General features: G+C 57.1%; 2 protein-coding genes across 7 annotated transcripts in view; one reads left to right on the top strand and one right to left on the bottom strand.

Annotated features, from left to right (window-relative positions):
- The window catches only part of IFT140 (intraflagellar transport 140), a 108795-nt gene that overhangs the window by 26620 nt on the left and 55220 nt on the right, over positions 1-26955 (bottom strand). The window lies entirely within an intron of this gene.
- TMEM204 (transmembrane protein 204) lies at positions 121-26082 on the top strand. Of its 4 annotated transcripts, none has more exons than XM_030925522.1 (4): positions 2714-3546; positions 9776-9858; positions 10025-10180; positions 11862-12177. In XM_030925522.1, the coding sequence occupies exons 1-4, from the start codon at positions 2840-2842 to the stop codon at positions 12068-12070; spliced, it is 1155 nt and encodes a 384-aa protein (XP_030781382.1). In that variant the 5' UTR covers positions 2714-2839; the 3' UTR covers positions 12071-12177. The 4 variants fall into 4 exon arrangements, with proteins under 4 accessions (XP_010386117.1, XP_030781382.1, XP_030781383.1 ...); XM_030925523.1 differs by lacking the exon at positions 11862-12177 and adding an exon at positions 10753-11855; XM_030925521.1 differs by lacking the exon at positions 11862-12177 and adding an exon at positions 25314-26082 and having other exon boundaries at positions 2750-3546.

Raw genomic sequence — 26955 nt, 5'->3', positions numbered from 1 at the left:
CGAGACAAGGGGTCTGGCCCGCACCCGGCGTCCCTGGCCTGTCCTCTGGGACAGGAAGGTGGGGAGGGCAGCAGGGGGTGGGCCTGGAGCAGGGCCTCAGAAGTCCCCCGGCCTTTCCCATCAGGAAGCACATCCTGTTGGTGTCTGGCTGCCGCGGCAGGGCCGCTATTTGTTGCGGTTGGCTACGCCCTCCAGCTCACCAAAAACAGCCTCAAAAACAATCATTTCCTCTCTGCTGAGAGCCAGGGAAGGCGAGCTCTGCGCACACGGGCGTCCCTGCAGCAGCCACTCGCTTTCCAGGACCAGCCAACTGCCCTGGAGGCATCTGCACAGGGGCCCAGGAGGTAGAGAGGAGCTGTGAACCCGCTCCACGCTGGTCACCCTGCCTGGAGCCTGGTGCTCACAGCGGGCTGGTGCTAAGAAGCGTGGCCCGGGCTCGACTCCCACTGCTGCCAGCCTCCCGAGTGACTCTGTTTTCCACTGCTGCAGGCGAGAAGAGGCACGCACGGCGCAGGCCGGCCTCCGCTTCCCAGGAAGACGGCGCACTCCCGGCCCTGGGTTCTTGCTGCTGCCCACCCTCTCCTCCCTGGGATGGGCCCCGAGGCGAGCAGCTTCAGCACAGGCCTGGCCCTGCTCCAGGTGCAGGAAGGAGGATAAGGCTGGGCCGAGAGGCGGCTCACCTGGACCGTCCCATGGGCCTATGCCCGCGCCGCCCCGAGGATGAGCGGTGATGTCCTCTAGCCGCCCCTAGCAGCGTCGGCTCTCCCTGGACCCTGGACGTGCGGCTGCGAACTGGGACTTGGCTTTCTCTGGATAAGTGGCGGCACTGGCGTCAGCGATGACCGTGCAGAGACTTGTGGCTGCAGCCGTGCTGGTGGCCCTGGTCTCACTCATCCTCAACAACGTGGCGGCCTTCACCTCCAACTGGGTGTGCCAGACGCTGGAGGACGGGCGCAGGCGCAGCGTGGGGCTATGGAGGTCCTGCTGGCTGGTGGACAGGGCCCGGGGAGGGCCGAGCCCTGGGGCCAGGACCAGCCAGGTGGATGCACGTGACTGTGAGGCGCTGGGCTGGGGCTCCGAGGCGGCCGGCTTCCAGGAGTCCCGAGGCACCGTCAAACGTAAGTCCACTTGTTTTCCCGATGCCTTCAGCGTGGCCGAGGCTCGAGGGCACACAGGAGATGCCAGGCGCGGATCTGATGAGCGGGTGGGGAGGCCTGGCCCCTGCTCTGCCCTGAGTGTGGCCTCTGGACAGGCAGGAGTGGGCACTGGGTCTCCCAGGGAACCAGGCCCCACAGCCCCCTCTCCCTGGCCAGTGGCAGCCTCACACACCCCTCCTGCTCAGTGCAGAATCTGCCTCCAGCTCTTTTACACAGGAATTCATCTCAGGCATTTGGGTGGCCTCTCTGCCATTACGCATAGTTAAGAGACAGGTATATTATTAATCAAATCAAGGAAAGGCATTTTTCCTTGGTTGAAAACAATTATTATGGCTGGGCATGGTGGCTCATATCTGTAATCCTAGCACTTTGGGAGGCCGAGGTGAGAGGACTGCTTGAAGCCAAGAGTTCAAGACCAACCTAGCCAACATAGTAAGAGACCCTGTCTCTAAAAATTAAAAAAAAAAAACAAAAAAACAAAACAAAACAAAAAAAACCAAAAAGACTGTTTCTTTACTCATGAGTAAAATGAACAAGAAATGAGTAAAATAAACAGAAGTTTAAAAATGCACGGATGACTTCTAGCTTTGTTCTCACAGTTGTTGGGGTCTTTGAGGCGGACAGCGGCAGAAGGAGATCCCGAGGGATGGGTTTCAGATGGGACACTGGAAAGGAGACGGACAGGGAGGCTGGGACACTCAGAAGGGGACAGGGATGCTGAGTGGTTGCAGAGGAGAGGAAGGGGCTCAGAATGATGTCACCACGCTGTGGGGTTTGAGTGGCAGGTGTGGGGCTGCATACATAGGAAGTCGCTTACAGCCACGGTCATCTCAGCAGTCACGGCCTGGGGACGCAAGTCTCCCAAAGGCCAACTCTCTAAAACTGCCAGCAAGGTTTTGACTCGCAGACACCCCAAGTCTCTGCTGCAGAGCGCCACAGGCTCAGGGTTGAACGCACCTTCTGCTCTGAAGACAATGCTGGTCTCTGAGGTAGAGCCTCCGCTCTAGGCTCTGGAGGGAGTCTCGGAGTCCTGGGGTAACACATACCACATGTGCCTCAACCACACAGCTCCATCCCCAACCTGCCGCACTCAGAACCCTCAGCGGGGAACGTCATCCCCATTTCATAGGCAAAGAAACCGAGGCTTTGCAGAAGGCATGTGGCTAGGATGAGGTCCCACGAGGGAATTCAGCGCCCTTCTGTCCACTCGAAGGCCCTCAGCTGCACTGCACAGCCTGGACTGGGCACCTCCTCTCACGTCCTTCACCAGCAGGGACCAACAGCCGTCTTTTATTTTATTTTATTTTTATTTATTTATTTTTTTTGAGACGGAGTCTTGCTCTGTCACCCAGGCTGGAGTGCTGTGGCCAGATCTCAGCTCACTGCAAGCTCCGCCTCCCGGGTTTACGCCATTCTCCTGCCTCAGCCTCCCCGGTAGCTGGGACTACAGGCGCCGCCACTTCGCCCCGCTAGTTTTTTGTAGTTTTTAGTAGAGACGGGGTTTCACCGTGTTAGCCAGGATGGTGTCGATCTCCTGACCTCGTGATCCGCCCGTCTGGGCCTCCCAAAGTGCTGGGATTACAGGCTTGAGCCACTGCGCCCGGCCAACAGCCGTCTTTTAAAAAGATCAAAGCCTATGAATAACTTCAAAGCTTTCACCGGCTCTCAGAACCCGGTGTCCTATGGAAAGCCCGAGACTTGGGTCTCTGCGTGACTCAGGCCAGGCGCCCTTCTTCCAGACTCTGCCTGCTCTGCTGAAGGAGCTGCAGCCCCGTTACTGTGCTGAGCCTCTCGCGGGGGCAGCGGTTTCACGGGCCCTGGAGGTGGGGCCGGGTGTTCGTGTGCTTTGGGACCATCACAGGCATCCAGCCTGCAGAGCACCCCCCGCTGGGGGAGGGAGTTCCCTGCCGGCCCTTGGCTGCAGCTCTGCACCTCCAGGCCTCCTAACTGCTGCCACCAACACCCACATGTGGCCCAGGCAGCCCAGTCTCATGGCAGTTGGGAGCCTTGGCACCCCTCCCTGTTGCTACCTCTTGCATTCCTCCAGTCACAGGGCCGCGTGTAGCCTCTGGGGCGTTGTTTGCATCTGTCCCAGGTCCCCGGCTGTCCACTTGCTTAGGCCTGGTCACCTCAGGCCAGCAGGACACACGAGCCCCTCACAGAGCCCCCTAGACAGCCTCCTGCTCACCTGCCTGCGTCTACTGCTCCTCCCTGAGCCCTGGTCAGCCCCTTGGACAATATTCACAACATCCTCCTGCAACTTGCACGGCATCTGCAGGTGGCTGACCCTCAGCGAACCTGAGCAGCGAAGGTTTGTCCACAGGAGGGAAGCGTCATGGAAGCTCTTTGTGAACGAGACTCAGTTCAGGAAAAGGAACAGGCTCGATGGGTAACTTTTCTTTAATTTTTAAATTTATTTTGAGACGGAGTCTTGCTCTGTCACCCAGGCTGGAGTGCAGCCACCACATTCCCCAAGGCTCCAAGACAGGGACGCACCCAGCATCTCCCTTGGCCGTGCTGGTGTCTTCCTCCTGCCTCTCTCGCCTTCTCCTTCACCAACATCCATCTGCACTGGTGCTCACCTCTCCAAACCCATGTGTTGCTCTCCCACGGGGTGGCCCCTCTGTCCACACAGCCCAGCAACATTTGCTGCCCCCACTCACGTGCACCCGTGTCCCCAACCTGGTGAGGGGCTGCTACCTGCCACCACCGCACATCAAGCCAGCCTTCCTGCAAAATCCTGCCCCATAACCTAGGTGGGCCTGGAAGTAAGCCCCGGAGAGGGGCAGCAGCTCTAGCCTGGCCACCCCACTGAGTCCGGCCAGCTCCTAGCATCTTCCTTCATGCCTCGGCCAGTGTTCCTTGTAAAATCATGCAGCACGCATGATGGGCTGCGACCCTCTGTGCTGTGAGGCTGGGTGCTGGTTTGCTCACAATTCCATCCCGAGAACCAGTCTAGGGTCAGGGTGGGGCAAGCCAGGGAAGGCAACGTCACACTGCGTGCCTCCTCACGCAGGCCAGGGAAGGCACCGTCACACCGCGTGCCTCCTCACGCAGGCCAGGGAAAACAATGTCACACCATGTGCCTCCTCACGCAGGCCAGGGAAGGCAACATCACACCGCGTGCCTCCTCACGCAGGCCAGGCCATCCTCGGGGTTTCCGGATGTCGCTGAGGTCCGCGTGGATGTCTCCTGATGGTTCTGTGCCCCATGGAACACACGGAGTCAAAATCATCCAGCGCTTGTCACTTGCAAACATCAGCAGGGGCCTGCCTGAGGGATGGGAGATGCGCCCCGGACATCCTGAACTCTGGTCAGGGCAAACAGGGCTGGGCCCAGGGTAGAGGGGCCTGGTCTCGATTTCATCCAGGTTCAGGCCCTCCTGTGGCCCTGCCTGGGGTGTTCTGTGGCCTGTGGTGAGTGGGATTTTCATTACGGATCAGGGGCTGTCTTTCCCTGTAAGGAGCTTGGGGTACCAGGGAGGCCTGAGGTCCACCTCACATGCCATATCAAGCGCGGGTCTCAATTTCTGCTCCTCACTTCATCTTGTTTTGGACATTTACTTCATCGCTCTGTGTTTCGAGCGTTCTGTCAGGCATCTGCAACAAGGTGGCTCGGGAACAGATGACGGTATGATTGAATCTTGAGGCAGGTGAGCTGGAGCCTGGCGCTAAAGGGGAGCCCCACCCCTCTCTCCGGTGGCTCCATGTATCTCCGTCACCACGCACGCCCCGCCACACATCAAACGGGCACTTAAGACCCTGCCTGAGTACAGGTGGAGGACAGAGCTCCCGGGCTTCAACCCTGCTCGGCCAGGACCCAGATGAACCACGTTCTGACCGACATCTTTAAAAGTCAGAGGCTACCACGTGGGGCCACACATACAGGCAGCACCACGGGAACCCGTAACACGCCCGAGCTGTGAACGCCAGCTCTAAACAGCATTCTTGGGGCAGGCGGGAGCGTGGCTCAGACAGGAAGGCTCGGTCAGGAGTGCCTCCTTCCTGGCAGGGCGGTGGGTCTGTGGGTACCGCTGTGGTGAGCCACGCACCCTGGGGACTCGGAGGCTGCACAGTGGCTTGTGGGGCGTGGCTGCTGCACAGAGCCCCTGCCATGGTGTGTGGCACAGGGCTGTGCCTGGAGCTGCCAGGAAGGAAGGCTGGGAGGCCAGGGGCTGAGGGCGGGAGGACAGGTCAGGGGTGCGTCTGCACATTCCCAGCTCCCAGGAGCCTCGGTCACTCAGCCTCACCACAACTACGCGTGCAGCTGTGCCTGGTGCTCAGGCCCACCTCGGTCATGCCATTCCGGGCTATGCTCCTCCCGGGGCAGCCCTGCACCCCTCCTCCCCCTTCATTCCGGTCTTTCCTCCCCTCCAGGGCAGAGCTCAGAGCCCTAGGCCGGGAATCTGAGCTGCTCCTCTCTCGAACATAACCTGCTTGATGTTTTAATGCCTCCCTCATTTTGCAATGTTTAGAGAAGCAGAGGCTTCTGGACGGAAATCATTGCCAAGACAGTTAAGAGCAAAGATGGCACAGCACCGTGCCACAGATCCCGCTGGAAGGGGCCTCCAGAGCTCACACACATCCCTAACGCGTGGACAGGACGCCCTCAAAATGCAGGCCTCGCTCCGGTCCCTGCAGGCTGCACGTGGTCACTGGTCGGGGCTGGCTGTGGAGCCCGCGGGAGCAGTCAGGGAAGTCCTGCCAGTCGGCCGGAGCAGTGTGTGACTGAACCCTGGCTCCTGCTGGTCCCACCTGCACAGGCCCTGGGGCAGTGAGAAACCCAGGGCAAAGGCACCTCAGGCCTCAGCAAGCTGCACAGTGCCACGCCGCCCCACACCTCAGGCCTCAGCAAGCTGCGCAGTGCCACGCCGCCCCACACCTCAGGCCTCAGCAAGCTGCGCAGTGCCACGCCGCCCCACACCTCAGGCCTCAGCAAGCTGCGCAGTGCCACGCCGCCCCACACCTCAGGCCTCAGCAAGCTGCGCAGTGCCACGCCGCCCCACACCTCAGGCCTCAGCAAGCTGCGCAGTGCCACGCCGCCCCACACCTCAGGCCTCAGCAAGCTGCGCAGTGCCACGCCGCCCCACACCTCAGGCCTCAGCAAGCTGCGCAGTGCCACGCCGCCCCACACCTCAGGCCTCAGCAAGCTGCGCAGTGCCACGCCGCCCCACACCTCAGGCCTCAGCAAGCTGCGCAGTGCCACGCCGCCCCACACCTCAGGCCTCACCAAGCTGCGCAGTGCCACGCCGCCCCACACCTCAGGCCTCACCAAGCTGCGCAGTGCCACGCCGCCCCACACCTCAGGCCTCACCAAGCTGCACAGTGCCACGCCGCCCCACACCTCAGGCCTCACCAAGCTGCACAGTGCCACGCCGCCCCACACAGGCCTCACCAAGCTGCACAGTGCCACGCCGCCCCAGGCCTCAGCAAGCTGCACAGTGCCACGCCGCCCCACGCCTCAGCAAGCTGCACAGTGCCACGCCGCCCCACGCCTCAGCAAGCTGCACAGTGCCACGCCACCCCACGCCTCGGGCCTCACCAAGCTGCACAGTGCCACGCCGCCCCACACCTCGGGCCTCACCAAGCTGCACAGTGCCACGCCGCCCCACGCCTCGGGCCTCACCAAGCTGCACAGTGCCACGCCACCCCACGCCTCAGGCCTCACCAAGCTGCACAGTGCCACGCCGCCCCACGCCTCAGCAAGCTGCACAGTGCCACGCTGCCCCATGCCTCAGCAAGCTGCACAGTACCACGCCGCCCCACGCCTCAGCAAGCTGCACAGTGTCACGCCACCCCACACCTCAGGCCTCAGCAAGCTGCACAGTGCCATGCCGCCCCACGCCTCAGCAAGCTGCACAGTGCCACGCCACCCCACGCCTCGGGCCTCAGCAAGCTGCACAGTGCCACGCCGCCCCACGCCTCAGGCCTCAGCAAGCTGCACAGTGCCACGCCGTCCCACGCCTCGGGCCTCACCAAGCCACACTGTGCCAGTGTCGCCCCATGCCTTGGGCCCCAGCAAGCCACACAGTGCCAATGCCACCACACGCCTCGGGCCTCAGTAAGCCACATGGTGCCAATGCCACCCTATGCCTCAGGCCTCAGCAAGCCACACGGTGCCAGGTTGAGGTCAAGCACATCTCTGCCGTCCTCTGGCATTTCCAGTGCTGTGGGCTCTGCCCCTTCCTCCAAGCACTCTGGCCCCCAGCTGCCTGTGCCCACGCTGAGCCAGGTCCTCACCTGCTGCCAGGCTTTCCCGCTCTCCCTACAGGGGACCCTTGGCCACCAGGCTGGCTCTCAGCCCCTGCGTCTGTTTCTTCTTTTGAGAGAACCTTGCGGAAGTGCTATGGTTTCTAACTCTGCAGTTACTTTAAAGATGAAAGAACGTGAGCTCTCAGTTACGTGGCAGTGACGCTCACTGGGGCGTCTGTTTTGCTGCGAGAAAAATGAGGAGAAGCCGCTGCCACTTCCCACTGCCCTGTCAGTGGTGCCCGCCTGTCTGCGGGCTGTCAGTGGTGCCCACCTGTCTGCGGGCTGTCAGTGGTGCCCGCCTGTCTGCGGGCTGGCAGTGCGTTCGGCTCTCCCCCTTGCTGGCGGAAGCCTCACGGTGCCACGTACCAGCTACTCAGACTCCTTAGCAGCCTGGGGGTCCCCGTGCCCCAGGGTCCTTCATGCCTCCACTCCCTGTGCAGTGCCCTCACGCCCTGGAGGCCTCAGGGCTGGGGGTGCCTCCCAGGCTGTAGCGGGCACGCTGGAAAAGCCTGGAACCCAGGAAGGAGAGCTCCCTCCGTCCCGAATGACAGGAGGGGTGCTGCGGAGGGAAGCAGCCTGAAATACAGCGGGTAGGATGGGGGCCCTCCGTGGCGAGGAGCAGTGTGCCTCCAGGGACACCGGGATGCTGAAAGCCTAGACAGACCATCCCAGACACCAGCTCAGCCGGGAGCCAGGGTCAGATGTGAGTGCCAGGGCAGCGCCCAGCCCAAGGGCCAGGTGGGAAGCAGATGCCTCAGCTCTGGAGTTTTCAGGTTATTCTGTGACTCCAGACTGCATTTCAATAAATGTTGAGGTTGAACCATGTGGAACTGCTAGTACTGGCTCTAGTGGTTCCAATGGATACTTCTAACCACGTAAACACTCGCGAAGTAAAGCAACCTGCACCTCCCTCCACCCCGAGTCTTGATGCCAGCGTGCCTGCCCCGTGCATGCGTGAACCTCGACAGCCTCCCCTGCCGGGCTGGCTTCCCACAGGCACCCTCTGAGGGGGCAGCTTGAGGATCTCCCCATCCCCCTCTCGGCCTCCGCCCAGGACACACAGCAGTCACCCTAGACGCCGGCACCTTCAGGACTCAGGGAGATTCTGCTGCTCCCTCAATTCTGGTGTCTGTGATGGATGCGGGCACGGGGACCCGCTCCTGAGCGATTCTGCTGTCTGTGATGGATGCGGGCACGGGGACCCGCTCCTGAGCGATTCTGGTGTCTGTGATGGATGCGGGCACGGGGACTCGCTCCTGAGTGATTCTGGTGTCTGTGATGGATGCGGGCACGGGGACTCGCTCCTGAGCGATTCTGGTGTCTGTGATGGATGCGGGCACGGGGACCTGCTCCTGATTGGCGAGGCTGTTTCCCTCTTAGACTCCTGCATCAGTTACCTGATGAGTGCCCTGAAATTTCAAGGCAAGTCGTTTAAAAAGGTGCAACTGTTTTCAACGACTTAGCTTTGGGAATCGAATTTCCCAAATATTGTTCAATCGAAAACAAGGCATGGTGATGACAAGCTGGGGACTCCGTGGGGCTGTTGTTTCACGTGCAGCCCAACTCTGGGCTGAGTGTCCATCAGCACACACACTGTTTGCTCTGCAGCACGCGGGGGCTCTGGGAACACACTGCTTCACTATCACGTCATTTGGGCCTCTGTGTAAGGTTTTATTTGTGGGAGAACATTTCTCTGCTACAGAAATGTAACAAGCCCTGGTCCCCGAGGGCAACAAATGCACCTCCCTCTAAGGTTCACCCACAGAAGGCTCCGTCTTCCCCTGACCACATGTCCATATGCCCTGCCTGCCTGGTTCCTGCAACCAGGGTATAGGTGGGGGACAGAGAAGGCTAGGCGCAGACCTACTGTGAGTGGGGAAGCAGGTCCTGACTTTACCTGCTGAGTGAAGGATTTGTGGCAGGAGGTACATGGCGTGGGGGTGCCCGGGCCCCAGGGGGTGAGAGGGTCAGGTGGGGCGCACTGGTTCAGACCCACGTCCGACCCCTGCTCAGCTCCTTGCTGGTTATGAGGGGCCCAGATGAGCTGCTTCTCCTCGGGCCCAAGTCCCCCAGCTGCTGGGAGGAGGAAACACAACCATGGGCTGCTTGGGGGTCGGGAAGCTGACCACGCAGGACAGCAGCCCCGAGGAACCGGCCCCACGGAGGCTCCGGTCAGGCAACACCCTTGTCTTGGATGCTGTGAGTTTAGTGAGGGGCCTGTGAGGCAGACAGGGAAGCCGGTGTTGCTGGTGGGGCTTCCCCTTCCCACCTCCACCCCTATGCTAGCGCCTTCAAGGGTCAAATCAAGCAGAGAGGAACAGCTGTCTCAGGAAGACAGAAACAGCAGCGTAGCGCCCGTCCCTGCAGGGATACGACCACTGCAGCCAGGCCCGGCGGCTGGGATGCACCTTTCCGATCAGGAAGACGTGGGACCCAGGGCTTGCAGGCAGGTGAGGGGAGGGCGTGATGCTTCCGGAAGGCTCTGCCCAGAGGAGGCATGGCCTGTGCTGACTGTCCTTTCCAAGTTAAATAGAGACCATGAAAGTGGTGTGATGGCTGGCGTGGTCTCTGGAGCCCACCTGCGCTCACCACTGTCTCTCTGTTCTTGGCCTACAGTGCAGTTCGACATGATGCGTGCCTGCAACCTGGTGGCCACGGCCGCGCTCACCGCAGGCCAGCTCACCTTCATCCTGGGGCTGGTGGGCCTGCCCCTGCTGTCACCCGATGCCCCGTGCTGGGAGGAGGCCATGGCCGCCGCGTTCCAACTGGCAAGTAAGTACCCGGGTGGGCGGGGCCACCACGTCCTTGCCCCCTGTGGCCTTCTGGTGTCACAGGAGGGTTCTGGGGCCTTGGGTGGCCTGGGGGGAAGCTGCAGGCCGTACCTCTCAATGTGTGGCCACAGACCACTGATAAGCCCCACGGAGCATCCTCCCTCTCCACGGGCTGCTGTGGGCAAGAATGATGAATGACAGAACCACACCCAGGCCAAGGAGCAGGGAGGCTGCCACCACCTGGCGCGGCCTGGCGTGTCTGTCATGCCCTTTTCCACTTTAAAGGCCGAGGCGCTTTGCTTTCCTGAGTCTGTGGGGTCTGACTGCTGACTGGCCCTCGTGCAGCCCACATGGGGTGGCCTGGGTCCTGCCCCTTCCTCAATGCTGAGGCAGCTGGCGACGAGCAGCCCCTGGACAGAGGCAGAAGGGCCCATGCCTGGCCCCGCCCTGTGCCCCTTCCCACCTAAGAGGCCTAGAGCAGGTCAGGCCTAGGGAGGCCAAGGCCTGTGCTCTGTTATAAACGCAGCTTCCTAGGACCCGCGTGGGGTCAGCGCAGGCCCTTTCTGTGAGCAGGACAAGACAGAGTGAGGAGAACACGCTAGCACGTTCCACACACCCTAAGCCGACGGTGAGGGGCCTGCACGAGCACACGCCATGTGCCTGGCTCAGACACAGATGCAGACGGCACGACCATCACGAGGACCCTGGCTTCCCTAAGCCACCATGCGAGTGGGGGAGGAGGCCCGGCCTTGCAGGCGAGGGGGCCATCGCTGCTCAGAGCCTCCTCTCAATGCTCTAGACCCAACGCCCTGGGACAGAGCTTGAAAAGACCTGGCGTCGTAGAGGGTGACAGTGATGAGGTCGTTGTAAATGACCTATGGAATGGTCCTGCAGCGTTCTAGACAAGTGGTGGAGCCACAGCAGTGTCCAGCCATGACCCCCAGCGACCCGAGGGGCTCTGCTGGTCTTCTGTGGCTGACTGAGAGGTGTGAGGACCGCGGGCACCTGCGGCAGGCTCAGGTCTCCTGCTGCTCACTGGGACAGGTCAGCCTGGTGACCGCAGAGACAGGGACACAAAGAAAGCGAGCACGTCAGCCCATGGCTGAGCGTGGCCAGCACAGAGCTGCCCGCACCCTCCTCCTCCTCCTCCTCCTCCTCGGGGCCAGTGCGGTATTCTGCAGGTTGCCCTGCAGCTCCCACAGAGGAAGTGGCAGGAAGTCCAGAGTGAATCATTCTAGGAATCATGATCCTGGACCCTTATCTTTCTTGAGAAATACAATTTCCAGAATGAGGCTGACAGACGGCGGGGGCAGGTATTCCTGCACTGGAAAGTGCCCCAGGGCGAGTCAGGCCGGGCTCTCTGGGCGCTATTAATAGCATGGTGTGATAGCATGGTGTGGCCTTGGGCAAGTCACTTCCCCTGGCGGACAGGGGCGGGACGGGAGGGTGCCTCCAGGCTTCAGTGGAAGAGCACAGGGCGTGGAGCCCGGAACTGGAGCTGCGTCTTGTCTCCATCACCATCCACGTGGGGTCGGGCGGATTACTGAGCTAACATGAGCCTCTGCGTGCCCAATTTCGAAAAGGGTAATTTCTGCCCCCACCCAGCTGATTGTAAGAACGAATGAGACAGGCACGTGGGACAGAGGACTGACTCTGCCTCCTCCCCTCCTGCATGACTACAGGGAAAACACGAGACTCTCAACGAGGTGCCCAGGCTAGGAAGGTTCCCACGGGGCCCTCTGCTGACCCAAGGGCCATAAAACAGAGAAGTGGTTTTCCTGTCTCACTGAAACAGCCGGTCTCTACTGCGTGCAGAGATTGGCAACCCCGTGGCTTAAAGAAGGAAATGGAAGATTTTGAAAATGTAATTGGAAATGCTGGGTCTGAATAAAGATATTTTGGTGGCATACAGAAAGCAAAAGCAATAGTTTTTGATTCTGAAAATAACTCCTTCGAGTAGGATAACCCAATGGATCACCACATTTCTTTCTTTTTTTTTTTTTTTGAGATGGAGTCTTGCTCTGTCGCCCAGGCTGGAGTGTAGTGGCGTAATCTCTGCTCACTGCAACCTCTGCCTCCTGGGTTCAAGCGATTCTTCTGCCTCAGCCTCCCGTGTAGCTGGGATGACAGGCATGCGCCACCATGCCCCGCTAATTTTTGTGTTTTTAGTAGAGACGGGGTTTCACCATGTTGGTCTGGCTGGTCTTGAACTCCTGACCTCAGGTGATCCACCTGCCTCAGCCTCCCAAAGTGCTAGAATTACAGACGTGTGCCACTGCGCCCAGCCAGATCACTGCATTTCTTTTTCGTTTTTTTCTTTTTTTGAGATGGAGTCTCACTCTGTGGCCCAGGCTGGAGTGCAGTGGCGAGATCTCGGCTCACTGCAAGCTCCGCCTCCCGGGTTCACACCATTCTCCTGCCTCAGCCTCCCGAGTAGCTAAGACTACAGGCGCCCGCCACCACGCCTGGCTAATTTTTTATATTTTTAGTAGAGACGGGGTTTCACCGTGTTAGCCAGGATGGTATCGATCTCCTGACCTCCTGATCCGTCCGCCTCAGCCTCCCAAAGTGCTAGGATTACAGGCGTGAGCCACCGCGCCCGGCCCAGATCACTGCATTTCTTTTTTTTTTTTTTTTTTTTTTTTGAGACGGAGTCTCGCTTTGTCGCCCAGGCTGGAGTGCTGTGGCCAGATCTCAGCTCACTGCAAGCTCCGCCTCCCGGGTTCACGCCATTCTCCTGCCTCAGCCTCCCGAGTAGCTGGGACTACAGGCGCCCGCCGCCTCGCCCGGCTAATTTTTCATATTTTTTAGTAGAGACGGGGTTTCACCGTGTTAGCCAGGATGGTCTCGATCTCCTGACCTCGTGATCCGCCCGTCTCGGCCTCCCAAAGTGCTGGGATCACAGGCTTGAGCCACCGTGCCCGGCCGTGCATTTCTTAATAAATCTCCTTGAAACTCCTGTTTAGAATTATTAGGACTACGGTGGATTTGGCATGTTGAAAATGACAGCTTACTTCCTACAAAATCTTATTTCAGGATGAGATAGTGTTTCCAAATTTATTTTAAAAACTCACACATGGGGGCAAGCAGCCTGATGGACTACACTGAGCTGCCTTGCAGCACCCCCGGGGGACGGGCTGGAGGCTTTCGGAGGCCTGTCCTGGTCAGGAGGGGTGATGGCGGTGGAGGGACTGTGCTCCAGCACTTCTGACAAGGTTGGACCAGGCTCTGTTCAACAACCGCCAGAACAGCGGGCACCAGGGAGAGGGCCAGCAGCACCGAGAGGGCCCTTGGTGTTCCGGCAGCTTCTCTTGCCCCCACAGGCTGCCTCTCCCCCTCAGTGTCCAACCATCACCCCTAACAGGTCTGTTTTGCCCAAAAAGGAAATGCATTTTGGCCCTGTTTAGACTTGTTTCATTGACAAACAGGACAGAGAGGAGCTATGTGCCTTTCTTCTATCATGCTGCTAATTTTAGAGTCGGGTTTTTTTCCTGTGCTCGCGTCTGTTTTAAACAGTCAGGGAGAGACTGAAGGGCGCCAGGATGTCCTGTCACAGGACAAGGAAACGCCTGCTATTACCTGTTATGCAAGTCAACCTCGATCTCAGGGCTTGGCAGAGGTGGGGCGGGCAGTGAGGAGAGAAGATGCTCATGAAACGAGGAAAAGTACATGGAATAATGGGGAGGCTGGAACACCCTTGAAAGCCAGAGTGCAACACACTGAAAGAAGGGCTGCTGGTCAGCTCGAGAGAGAGGTGACAGGGCCTGTGCTTTTTTTTTTTTTTTTTTTTTTTTTTTTTGAGACAGAGTCTCGCTCTGTCGCCCAGGCTGGAGTGCAGTGGCCGGATCTCAGCTCACTGCAAGCTCTGCCTCCCGGGCTCACGCCATTCTCCTGCCTCAGCCTCCCGAGTAGCTGGGACTACAGGCGCCTGTCACCTCGCCCGGCTAGTTTTTTGTATTTTTTTAGTAGAGATGGGGTTTCACTGAGTTAGCCAGGATGGTCTCGATCTCCTGACCTCGTGATCCGCCCGTCTCGGCCTCCCAAAGTGCTGGGATTACAGGCTTGAGCCACCGCGCCTGGCCAGGGCCTGTGCTTTTGCTCTCACTCCATAAATGTTTCTGGGCCCAGTGCCATGCTCAGCATGACGCCTGGGTCTGCAAAGGGACCACCCTCCTCGCCCCTCAAGGCTCTCTCTTCCCTGCTCTGACACCCAGAGAGAGCAGCTGAGGGAACCCACTGTCCTGGCTTGGTGGCCACCACCCTTGGCATTCTATTCAGAGCTTGTGTTCTGCTCACTCCACCGACCCCTTGATTCTCCCCCCTCCTCCTCATGGCCTCTTCTCTCTGCACTGCACCTCTGTTCTTTCACGGTCTGTGGTCTTGTTGATTTGTGCAGGTAGGCACGGGCAGAGAGAGAAAGGAGTATTGAAGGGGGTCAGGGCAAGTGGCCAATGGAAGGTAAAAGGTCATTACAGCCTCTGACGGCTGTGGCCACGGTGTGACCCTGGCACCTGACGCCTAAGCAGCACAAGGCTGAGGGCGACTTCTGCAGGCAGCCTAGGCCAGGAGGCTCCCTGGCACAATCAGGTACCTGAGAATGCCCCGAGCCCTCAGGTGTTTCCTGGCTGGAGCGCTGGCTGGTTCTGCAGGAGCCCAGAACAGGTGGCCTGGGTTCTGCTCCTGGCTCTGCCCCTGGTTAGCCATGAGTCCCTGGATGAGCCCCCCTTCCCCTGGTGTGATCTGTGCAGTGGAGAGTGACCACTCCAGCCCACAGATGTGCCATCGTCAGCAATGCTCACAGCTGTTATTCCAGCGTCTCTCTGAAGCCCTGCTGGGTAACATGCATGCTGAGAAGCTTCAGGCCCGAAGCGCAGCCCACATGCCCCCTGGTGCAGCACCTGTGATCCCCACCTAGGCCTGTCCCCCTCCGGGGGGCAAACTGTCCTCTTGGCAAGAATGCCGCCAGGATCCATTCATGGAGCAGGGCCCTCCCGCCTGCAACTCTGGCTTTTACACGGGGCCTGGGCCTTAGGGTCTGCTGTCCTGTCCTGCCCTGAGCTTGAAGAGAACACTTTGCGGTGGTTCGATCTAGCGGCCCTGCAGAGCTCGGTACTTGGGTTGAGTTGTATCTTCAAAGGGCAACTCCTCAGCCATTGCTGGAGCCCCAGAGCAGCTGCTGTCTTACCAGGGCCAGCATGAGGAGGTCCTGGCCACACATTGGGGTCAAGCCAGTGAAGTCCCCACCGTCCTCCAGTCGATGCTCACATGACATTCCCTGCGTCTTTGTGGGAACCTGTGGCATCTCTGCTATAAGTATGCTGGGCTTAGCTGGGTTTCTCCGTGTTTTGTTGCCAGTGAGATGGGTGTGACGCCGAAGGCTTCTTGCCTGCTTCTTCCTCGAAACAATCCCTCTTCCCCCCGACTCCGCATTACCTTGTAATTTGTATAAATGACTTCCGATCCTTTTTGGAAAATGGTGGCATATAACCCCAAATTCCCCGAACATGACATCGGAGCACCAGAAGGACACTAGAAAGGGCACCCTGGATGGCACTGGTCCGTCCCGATGCCCCGTGGCATGCTGAGAAGCTGCCGGGTAGAAGTCAGCTGTTAGTGTTTTATTCTGAACTGCCTTCACAATGGCATTCAGGTTTTCCTGGAGACATTGACTTTATCAGTCCTTAAATGGTCAGCAGGGTTGCTAGTCACTCACTGACCTGGAATCTTGCTCGCTGGTGAGAAAGTCTGCTGTTTTTCTAGACTTGGGAATCTTCTCATGGAAATACATACTTTCTTGTTATTTACAATAACCTGGTTCTTTGTTTGGTCTGGATTATTTGTTTATTTGAGACAGGGTCACTCCGATGCCCAGCCTGGAGTTCAGTGGTGCAATCTGGGTTCAATATAAGTTCCGCCTCCCAGGTTCAAGTGATTCTCCTGCCTCAGCCTCCTGATTAGCTGGGACTACAGGCATGAGCCACCATGCCCAGTTAATTTTGTATTTTTGTTAGAGACGGGGTTTCACCATCTTGGCCAGGCTGTTCTCGAACTCCTGACCTCAGGTGATCCACCTGCCTCGGCCTCCCACAGTGCTGGGATTACAGGCATGAGTCACTGCGTCCGGCAAATCATCTATTCATTTCTTAAAGCATAGATGGGGTCTTGCCATGTTGCCCAGGCTGGTCTCACGCCTGGGCTCAAGTGACCCTCCTGCTTCAGCCTCTCAAAGTGCTAGGGTGAAGGCGTGGCCACTGCCGTCAGCCTGGTCTGGACAGCCCACTGGCCTGTCTTTGGTGTCCACTCCCCATGCATCAGTTTGTGTCCCCTTCGTCTCGTCTTTCCCTGCCAGCTTCAGCTGTTGAGAGCTTTGGAGCCTCTCGTTCTTCCCTCCCAGGGCCTCTCCCTCTAGAGAGGGTCGTTTGGGTCACCGTCATCTTGTTGCTCAGAGGTGGGAAACACCAGCCCCCACCAGGGCCTTGAGGTGGCCAGGCAGCCGTCTGCTCCGCACAGATTCTCTTTAGAGCCAACTGCACCCAGTTTGCTAGCTCTGCAGCTGTCCGAAGAGCATCAGGGGTCAGCCCCGGGGTCTTTCCACTCTGCCACCTGCGTGCCTGTGTGACAGCCATTCCAAAAGGAAGGCCTGTACAGAAGCTGAAGCCCCAAGAAGCCGCAGGAAGGAAGGGAGAGGGGAAGGGCTGGCTGGGCCGTGGAGCTGTAATTCACACCGTCCAGGCGGCTCACAGGAAGAGGCTGTTTGCTTTGGCAACACAACTTCATGAAATGGAATTGATTCCACGGGCAGAATTTCGTGTTTGCTAAAACTCTTCCCTTACATTGTTTCTAGACAAACTGATGAACATCACTGAAAAGTTTTGGGGCAAAATTCTTCAGGAAACAGGACAGTGAGGAGAGAGGGAATCTTAATATAAAGACGGTGTGAGAAAGGAAAACTCAGAGGTTTAGGGCCAGCCCCAGCCCTGTCTCCTTCCACCCCTTCCTATCTCCCCCACGCAGGGAAGTGGAAAGGACAGAATTAAAAGCTAACTGGACTTCGGAACAGCATCCACAGCACAGTGTGATTATGCACCTGACTATGTCACCTTCTTACCAGTGTCTGGAGGCCAAGGTTAGAGCAGCACAGTGAGGTGTGTGGCTACGGGCACCTCTGCATTTCTGTGTATTTGTTAGCTTTTTACTGCTGACACGTGGAACACGCGGAAGGTCCCCTCATGCCAAGCATCTGTTCGTGACATAAACCTTTCTCCGTCAGGGTAGGATCTGGACCACCGTCCTCCGCAGGAGCCACCAGCGCTCTCTAGCAGGGGTGCCCCTGCCTGCTCTGGTGCTAGCAAGAGGGCAATGTCCCCTTTTCACAGCATGCCTAGGGCTGCTCAGGTTCATGAGGTTTGGGGCCTGGTGGTGCCTCCGGGTCTCACTGGTGTCCGAGAGCACTGTTCTAACCTTACAAACCCCTCTCTATCTAGATGTGCTCTAAACGGAACGAAAGACAAACAAAAGCCGACACTGGTCTTCACAGAGAAGTCAAGTAAATGCAAAATTTTAGCCTTTTTTTCACACAAGGTACAGACCTAGAATTTTCCCTTCTGCTTCTGTGGTGATAAAAATGCCAAGTAAGGGCCGGGCGCGGTGGCTGAAGCCTGTAATCCCAGCACTTTGGGAGGCCGAGACGGGTGGATCACGAGGTCAGGAGATCGAGACCATCCTGGGTAACACGGTGAAACCCCGGCTCCACTAAAAAATACAAAAAACTAGCCGGGCGAGGTGGCGGGCGCCTGTAGTCCCAGCTACTCAGGAGGCTGAGGCAGGAGAATGACGTAAACGTGGGAGGCGGAGCTTGCTGTGAGCTGAGATCCGGCCACTGCACTCCAGCCTGGGCGACAGAGCGAGACTCTGTCTCAAAAAAAAAAAAAAAGAAAAAAAAAAGCCAAGTAAGCTCCAGCCCTGGAGCTGTGCCACTAGCGAGCAAAGCGCAGTTCCCAGAATGCAGCTCCCAGAATGAAGCTCCCAGAACGAGCTCCCAGAATGAAGCTCCCAGAACGCGGCTCCCAGAACGCGGCTCCCAGAACGAGGCTCCCAGAACGTGGCTCCCAGAACGAGGCTCCCAGAACGCGGCTCCCAGAACGAGGCTACCAGAACGCGGCTCCCAGAATGAAGCTCCCAGAACGCGGCTCCCAGAATGAAGCTCCCAGAATGCAGCTCCCAGAACGCGGCTCCCAGATCACGGCTCCCATAACACAGTTCCCAGAATGAAGCTCCCAGAACGTGGCTCCCAGAACGCGGCTCCCAGAACGAGGCTCCCAGAACGCGGCTCCCAGAATGAAGCTCCCAGAACGCGGCTCCCAGAACACGGCTCCCATAACACGGTTCCCAGAATGCAGCTCCCAGAACGCAGCTCCCAGAATGCGGCTCCCAGAACGCGGCTCCCAGAACACGGCTCCCATAACACGGTTCCCAGAATGCAGCTCCCAGAACGCGGCTCCCAGAACGCGGCTCCCAGAACGCGGCTCCCAGAACACAGCTCCCATAACACGGTTCCCAGAATGCAGCTCCCAGAACGCAGCTCCCAGAACGCGGCTCCCAGAACGCGGCTCCCAGAACACGGCTCCCATAACACGGTTCCCAGAATGCAGCTCCCAGAACGCAGCTCCCAGAACGCGGCCCCCAGAATGCAGCTCCCAGAGCGCAGCTCCCAGAACATGGCTCCCACCAGCGAGCGAAGTGCGACTCCCAGAACATGGCTCCCAGAATGCGGCTCCCAGAACTCGACTCCCAGAATACGGCTCCAGACGCACCTTGGGTGCTTTTCTTTATTATTTTATTTTATTTTATTTTTTTAGACGGAGTTTTGCTCTTGTTGCCCAGGCTGGAGTGCAGTGGCACAGTCTTGGCTCACCGCAAGCTCCACTTCCCAGGTTCAAGCGATTCTCCTGCCTCAGCCTCTTGAGTAGCTGGGATTACAGGCGCCCGCCACCACACCTGGCTAATTTTTGTACCTTTAGTAGAGATGGGGTTTCACCATGTTGGCCAGGCTGGTCTGGAACTCCTGACCTCAGGTGATCCACCGCCTCAGCCTCCCTAAGTGGTAGGATTACAGGCGTGAGGCACAGCACCTGGCCACTTGTTGCTAGAGTTTCAAGAAACAGCTTTCTAGACTCATGACTCTGGGGTGGGCCTGCCCTGCTCCCTCCTGCTTTGTGATGGTCCCTGACTGTTAGGCTTGTTGTTTACACCTGATCTGCCACCTTGATGACTTTTCCACTCATACTTTTAGGATGTGGGGGCCATGTCCAGGTCGTGTGTGGACATGTGAACTCATACTTCTTTAATCAGTTTATCTATATTCTGAGTCTTTTCTTCTTTTTCTTCTTCCCTTTTTTGTCTCCCAGGCTGAGTACAGTGGTGCAATCACAGCTCACTGCGGACTCGACCTCCTGGGCTCAGCCTCCTGAATAGCTGAGGCTACAGGTGTGCACCACCATGCCTGGCTAATTATTTGTATCTTTTTTTTATTTTTTTTATTTTATTTTATTTATTTATTTATTTATTTATTTATTTATTTTTTTTTTTTTGAGACAGAGTCTTGCTCTGTCGCCCGGGCTGGAGTGCAGTGGCCGGATCTCAGCTCACTGCAAGCTCCGCCTCCCGGGTTCACGCCATTCTCCTGCCTCAGCCTCCCGAGTAGCTGGGACTACAGGCGCCCGCCAGGTCGCCCGGCTAGTTTTTTGTATTTTTAGTAGAGACGGGGTTTCACCATGTTAGCCAGGATGGTCTTGATCTCCTGACCTCGTGATCCGCCCGTCTCGGCCTCCCAAAGTGCTGGGATTACAGGCTTGAGCCACCGCGCCCGGCCTATTTGTATCTTTTTGTAGAGGTAGGGTCTCACTGTGTTGCCCAGGCTGCTCTCAAACTCCTGGGCTCAAGCAATCTGTCCACCTTGGCCTCCCAAAGTGCTGGGATTACAGGGTTCAGCCACCGCCCCCAGCCCCTTGCTCTTATATATTTAGAAACAGTGTTCTTGGAAGCAGACAGATGTTCTGAGCCCTGAGTGTGTGTTTATGGTAAGCAACACAGCCAGTCATGGGCAGGGAGGTCATACATGGATTAGAATGCTCGACCCACTCTAATGCTCTCAATGACACATTTTCAAAAGCTATGACACTGATCTTAAGAAAATAAGTAACACTCCATTGTTACAAAAAGCACTTAAAGTAAATAATAATAAAACAACAGTTCAGGAAGCAGCCTGGGACGCTGGCCAGTGCCAGGCAGGCAGAGGGGCTTTGCAGGTGGGCCTCGAGGGACCTGACACCTCAGGGCTGGGACGGTGCCACAGCTAGAGCCCCTGGCAGGCTGCCTCAGGGGCAGGAGGCCGCACTCGGTGCTGCCCACCCGCTCTGTGATGTGCTCCATGGTTTAGTCTTTCCACTTTTAACTGAGAGTCTGGAGAGCCTTCCCCACAAGCTTGACCCTCCAGGTAGGGCAAGGCCCTGCCAAATGCCACCCTCTGGGGACAACGAGATGAATGACTTCCCCATCTCTCTAAAGGGAATGCCAGTCCCCCAAGGACAAGTCAAGAGCGCCCTAGCCGTCTCTGTGGCTGACGCTAACCCTAGTGTGGTCCCCGGCATGCCAGTGGCGGCTGAACAGGCCCGCTAAGTACAGGGCCACGTAGCCGATGCCAGTGGGTCCTTGGGAATCATGGTGCCCCTCCATGAGCATTCGAAGGCACCAGTGTAGCGGCATCCACGTGATCTGGCCAAAGGGTCCCGTCCCTCTGAGGGGTGTTGGCCACTGAAACGCCGAGGCTGCCGTCCCTCCTCGCCTTTCCCGCAGGTCCACACTGCATTCTATTCTGTTTTATGTCTACTTGGATTTCCTCAAATGATTCACTCAACAAGTAATTGTGGAGCGACTCCTGGGAAGCTGTGGTCAATGATGGGGCAAGTTCTCGCTCCAGGGAGCCTGCCCTATGGCGGGGAACAGCGGCCAGAGCCACCCATGAGTAAAGACACAATGACCACAGCTGGCGGAGAGGCAGGTGCAACTGTAAGCTGAGGCCCGAAGGATCAGAAGCAGGAGGGGCCCCTCCTCCCTGGGGCCAGTCAAGCCGGGGACAGTGGCGCAAGGAGAAACCCAGAGTAGGTGGACCTGGTGACTCAGAGGGGTGGAAAGGGCCAGTGTGACCCCAGATGGCAGAGGCACAGCCGCAGGTATCAGGGGAGATCCTAAGGCAATGGGAACCACAAGGGTGCTGAGTGCTGGGGAGATAGGATGTGAGTGTGATAAAGATCAGGGTGCAGCGGTGGAGGGAGGGCCGCCTGCATCAATGTCCCCAGCAAGGTCACCCAGCATAGCCACAGACACCTTGAAACACGCAGCACATCCCTCACTGTCAAAGCCAACTTCGGGACGTGCTTGTTCATGGAAGAGCCTAGGGTCTGCGGCACTTCAATCTTCTCCTGTGCTTTGTTGGGAGCTACCTGTACAAAGGAGGCCACACCACATGCGCGTGGTCCGGCACACCCGGCAAGATCAACTCTGCGGGGCCTCCTCCCCAGGCTTGTTGCCCCATGTTTCCTTAGAGCTTTCTTCCCAAGGTTTTCCTAGAAAGCCGCTGTGAAGCCGAGCTGTGCACTCAGAAGCCTCCCGCGTGTGTCCCTGGTGACGTCCCCGGGCCTCCCCCTGATGGTGTGTGGCCCACGCCATCCCCCTGCACGCCCCTCCTCCCCACTGGACCACTGTCTACTGCTGGGCCGTCCAGAGCACGTCTGCCCCTGGGGTGCGTGCTCTGAGGGCAGCTGACCCGGGGCCTCGCTGTGCTGAGCTGCGTCCACTCGTCCTCCCGGGAGCAGGGCTGTGGGTCCCAGGGCAGCAGCGGCTTCCAGAGCAGCCAGCGCCAGCGCAGTCCTGGGCGAGGGCAGCCCCTCTGCTCGTGGCCGCACCAGTTGGTGCTTCTCCCTTTCTTATTTTTCTCAGTCCAGGAAGGGAGCGCATCTTATCCATTCCAAAAGCCTTAGAGTCAGCCCTCCGGATTGAGTTCTCATCCCTCACACTTCTTCAATGATGGGACCTCCAGGTCCCCTCTGTATGGAAACTGACCCCCACGACAACCACAGACGGTGAGGGAGGTTGACCCTGGAAGCCATGGGGGGCCCAATCCCTTTCCACTGTTCCATTTGGATGAATGATGTGTGGAACTGGAGGCCATATAGATTTTAAATATGTTTCTGTAACACCCGCAAGTAGAAAGGAAGCCTGGTAAGGGGGAGAAACAGGCTCTGGCCACGGTGGGCTGGAGCCTGATGAAGGCCAGCTGCTGCCAGCATAACCTCCTCCCGCCCTCCAGCATCGACCCCTGCTGGGCCGGGACTCTCCCCAAGACTCCCACTGCAGTTGCCAAGAGCGCCCCACCCTTCCCGCTCGCCTCTGTCCCAGGTGTCCTGAGCTCTCCACTGTGCGTGCCCTGCCTCCAGGGCCACCTCCTCTGAGCCCTGACGCAAGCACAACCCATCCCCCACCGGCGGAACGTGCCAGACACTGTGAACACGAGAGAACACTGTTCAAAGTGCTCTCATTTTCACCACACACAACACAGGCTCATTCCTTTACCCAGTAACACAAGCACTGATACCACATGATCGCGAGCAGAGGACACATTCCACACTGGTAGAAATACCAGAAGTTTCCTTTGTTAGTTTTCATTACAAACAGAATGCTTTTCTTTTTGAAAGGGAGTCTTGCTCTGTCACCTCCCAGGCTGGAGTGCAGTGGCTTGATCTCAGCTCACTGCAACGTCTGCCTCCTGGGTTCAAGCAATTCTCTGCCTCAGTCTCCTGAGTAGCCGGGACTACAGGCATGTGCTACCATGCCTCGCTAATTTTTTTTTTTTTTTGCATTTTTAGTAGAGATGGGGTTTCACTATCTTGGCCAGGCCGGTCTTGAACTCCTGACCTCGTGATCCACCCGTCTCAGCCTCCCAAAGTGCTGGGATTACAGGCGTGAGCCACTGTGCCTTGTCTAGAATGTTATTTTTAATCAAACAGAAGTATCCAGGAGCTACCCATATATAAAAAGCTCCATGAAGTATTATAAAGAATGAACACAGAAACCAGACACTGTCATTGTTCAGGACAAAATGGAGATAGATAAATGCTGAATTCATACTTTCTGGAGGGTACAGTGATGATGAGAAGATAATGCTTGTGTTTTTAGGAAAAACAAGGCTGGTTACCCATCTCTCGCTCTCTGTCTCTCCTTCCCTATGCCTCTGTCTCTGTGTCTCTGTCTCCATCTGTCTCTGTGTCTGTCTCTCTGTATCTCTCTTGGTCTCTGTCTTTCTGTGTCTCCATCTGTCTCTCTGTGTCTCCGTCTCTGTCTCTCTGTGTCTGTGTCCCTGTGTCTGTTTCTCTCCCGTCCTCTCTCGATGCTGGAACCACACAGGGCAGGATATGATTTGGTTTCCTGAGGAATGTAGGGGAGGTGGTTGGGAGTGGAGAGACTGGCGTGAACAGACGCACAGGTGTCAACATGCAGGCCAGGCGGAGGGACAGCAGTGGGGCTCGGCATGGCCAGAGCCTGGGGAGGGACATGGACAAGTCCCCCATGGGCAAGAGGGCTGGAGAGTTTAATCTGGACCAGTATGAGTTACAGAGAGTCTCTGGCACTTTGGGTACAAGAAACAGACTCACTCAGGTCATTGTAACAGAGAGGGAGGAGTGCTGGGTGGGCAGAATTGGTACCTGGGCTAAAGGCTGGCTGGAGGCCCCATGGCCTGCAGGAAAATCTGTGGCCACGTTCCCATGGCTGTAGGGGATGAGGAGGGGCAGGGCCACATGGATGGCTCTCCTTCATCCCAGAGCCTATGTTTCCAGGTGGATTAGGACACCCAGCTCCATCGGTGCAGCCACAGTATCCTGTTATCCTAGTTGGCAGATTCCAGGCATGAAACCCTGATTTTCCTGTTGTAAGAACTAAAAAAGTCTTTGGAGCTCCTTAAAGATAAAAATATAAGTGACTGTGGTATCAGCAACTAACTAGACGGGAACAAGCTGAGCCAACCGAGGGTTGCTCATGGCCCACCTCTCCTTCTCTGGCTTCAGGCTCTGGAAAGAGGGGAAAGTATGGAAGGAAAATCCGCCAGGCAGGAGGGAGGGTCTAGAACGAGAAGCACTGACTTTGAGGGAAGACACCAGATATAGCCAAGGAGCCCTAGACAAGGCACTGGCCCCATCTCTGCCTTGCTCGAGCTGCAGATTCCAGGCCACCTGCAGTTCCCAAAGCAAAGGCCAAGAGCGAGAAACTGTCAGGAGCACAGCTCTGGGCACGATGAGCTCCAAACTGACCTGTTTCCAGATAAGACTTAGAAAATCTCTTTTTACTTTCACTTTGAACGAATTAAGCATTTACAAAAGTCAGAGATGGATTTAACACAAAATTACTGCTGAGTTTGGGTGGCTAGAAAAGGCCCCCCCAAGTTGGTGCTGCAAGCATCAGTGCTGACCTGAAGGAAAGGTCACAGGAGCAGCATGCGAGGACAGAATTAAGCAGACACACGCCACCCCTCCACAGCCGCTAGAGCCTAAAGTCCTAAGAGCCACAGAAGAGCTAATACAAGGTGGCTCAGGCCGGGCACGGTGGCTCACACCTGTAATCCCAGCACTTTGGGAGGCCGAGGTGGGCAGATCACGAGGTCAGGAGATTGAGACCATCCTGGCTAACACGGTGAAACCCCGTCTCTACTAAAAATACAAAAAAATTAGCCGGGCATGGTGGCGGGCGCCTGTAGTCCCAGCTACTCAGGAGGCTGAGGCAGAAGAATGGCGTGAACCCGGGAGGCGGAGCTTGCAGTGAGCTGAGATCGCGCCCCTGCACTCCAGCCTGGGCCACAGAGCGAGACTCCGTCTCAAAAAAAAAAAACAAAAAAACAAAAAAAAAAACACACGTGGCTCAACACCGGGGCGGCTGCCCCATAAAAAGCAAAAACCTGCTTTAGGACAGAGGACTGGGGAAGGGTAAAGCAGGCTGGAACCCGCTCTAGGACAGAGGGCTGGGGAAGGAGTGGAACCTGCCTTCCTCTCAGATAAGGCCTCTCAACCCTCTTCTCTCATCTGCAGGTTTTGTCCTGGTTATCGGGCTGGTGACTTTCTACAGAATTGGCCCATACACCAACCTGTCCTGGTCCTGCTACCTGAACATTGGTGCCTGCCTTCTGGCCACGCTGGCGGCAGCCATGCTCATCTGGAACATTCTCCACAAGAGGGAGGACTGCATGGCGCCCCGAGTGATTGTCATTAGCCGCTCCCTGACGGCGCGCTTTCGCCGTGGGCTGGACAATGACTACGTGGAGTCACCATGCTGAGTCGCCCTTCTCAGGACTCCATCGACATGTACCTGCTATCATGGAAAGCCTGGAAACCAAGGGACTCCACCACCAAGTCACTTCCCCTGCTTGTGCAGAGGCACGGGATGAGTCTGGGTGACCTCTGTGCCATGCGTGCGAGATGCATGTTTGTTTACTGTTATGTCGGTCATATGTCTATACGTGCTGTGGGCCAACCTCGTTTGCCTCCTGCTTTCCTGGTTAGCACAACGCGGCTCCATGGCCACACACGCTTCAGGGTGGAGGCTGGAAGCTGAGACACAGGTTAGGTGGTGTGAGGCTGCCCTGCGCTGCGCTTTGCTTTGGGATTAATTTATTCTGCATCTGCTGAGAGGGGCACCCCAGTCATGTCTTACACTTTGTAAAGCAGACCAACAAGAAAATTTTCTTAAAATATTCACAATATGGCCGGGCGCGGTGGCTCAAGCCTGTAATCCCAGCACTTTGGGAGGCCGAGATGGGCGGATCACGAGGTCAGGAGATCGAGACCATCCTGGCTAACACGGTGAAACCCCGTCTCTACTAAAGAATACAAAAAACTAGCCGGGCGAGGTGGCGGCGCCTGTAGTCCCAGCTTCTCGGGAGGCTGAGGCAGGAGAATGGCGTAAACCCGGGAGGCGGAGCTTGCAGTGAGCTGAGATCCGGCCACTGCACTCCAGCCTGGGCGGCAGAGCGAGACTCCGTCTCAAAAAAAAAAAAAAAAAAAAAAAAATTCACAATATTCCTTGAGTGAGTCAGAATCTATAGCCAGCTAGTGATGGTTTCAGACAGAATCGTGTTCGTGCCTGTTTTGCTCGATTCCTTTCCTAAGTTAAATAAATGCGAGTCTCTGAACTCTGTCTATAACTTGTGTTCTATCCATCTATACTGCAACATGGCTGCAAAACATTTGATCCACTTTTCTGTGATTTTTTGGGGGCTCACACTAAGAGTCAAAACGACCTTTTCAGAGACCCCGTAGGCATACACACCCTTATCCACACTTCTGTTCAACCAAGTCTCCAAAGCCCAAGTCCTTACAGACTCTCTGATCAACAACTGGTAGAATAAAAGCGAAGGAGTCTATTTGCTTAAAAACCTTCAGCCAGGCTGGGCGTGATGGCTCACACCTGTAATCCAGCACTTTGGGAGACCAAGGCGGGTGGATCATGAGGTCAGGAGTTCGAGATCAGCCTGGTCAACATAGTGAAACCCTGTCTCTACTGAAAATATGAAAAAAAATTAGCCAGGCATGGTGGTGGGCGCCTGTAGTCCCAGCTACTCGGGAGGCTGAGGCAGGAAAATCGCTTGAACCCAGGAGGTGGAGCTTGCAGTGAGCCAAGATCACGTCACTACACTCCAGCCTGGGCGACGGAGAGAGACTCTGTCTCAAAAAA

This window comes from Rhinopithecus roxellana, chromosome 20 (genome assembly GCF_007565055.1).
Source record: "Rhinopithecus roxellana isolate Shanxi Qingling chromosome 20, ASM756505v1, whole genome shotgun sequence".
Lineage (NCBI taxonomy): Eukaryota > Metazoa > Chordata > Mammalia > Primates > Cercopithecidae > Rhinopithecus > Rhinopithecus roxellana.
The sequence above is the reverse complement of the archived record's forward strand: the minus strand, read 5'-3'. Positions and strand labels throughout refer to the sequence as shown.

Bases quoted from the DNA above. Each gene is read 5' to 3' on its own strand.
- TMEM204 (XM_030925521.1), top strand. From the start codon at position 2,840: ATGGAAAGCCCGAGACTTGGGTCTCTGCGTGACTCAGGCCAGGCGCCC. The intron at 3,547-9,775 runs GTAACTTTTCTT...CCGTCCCTGCAG, and splicing joins AAAAGGAACAGGCTCGATGG to GGATACGACCACTGCAGCCA. The intron at 10,181-25,313 runs GTAAGTACCCGG...TCTCATCTGCAG, and splicing joins CGCCGCGTTCCAACTGGCAA to GTTTTGTCCTGGTTATCGGG.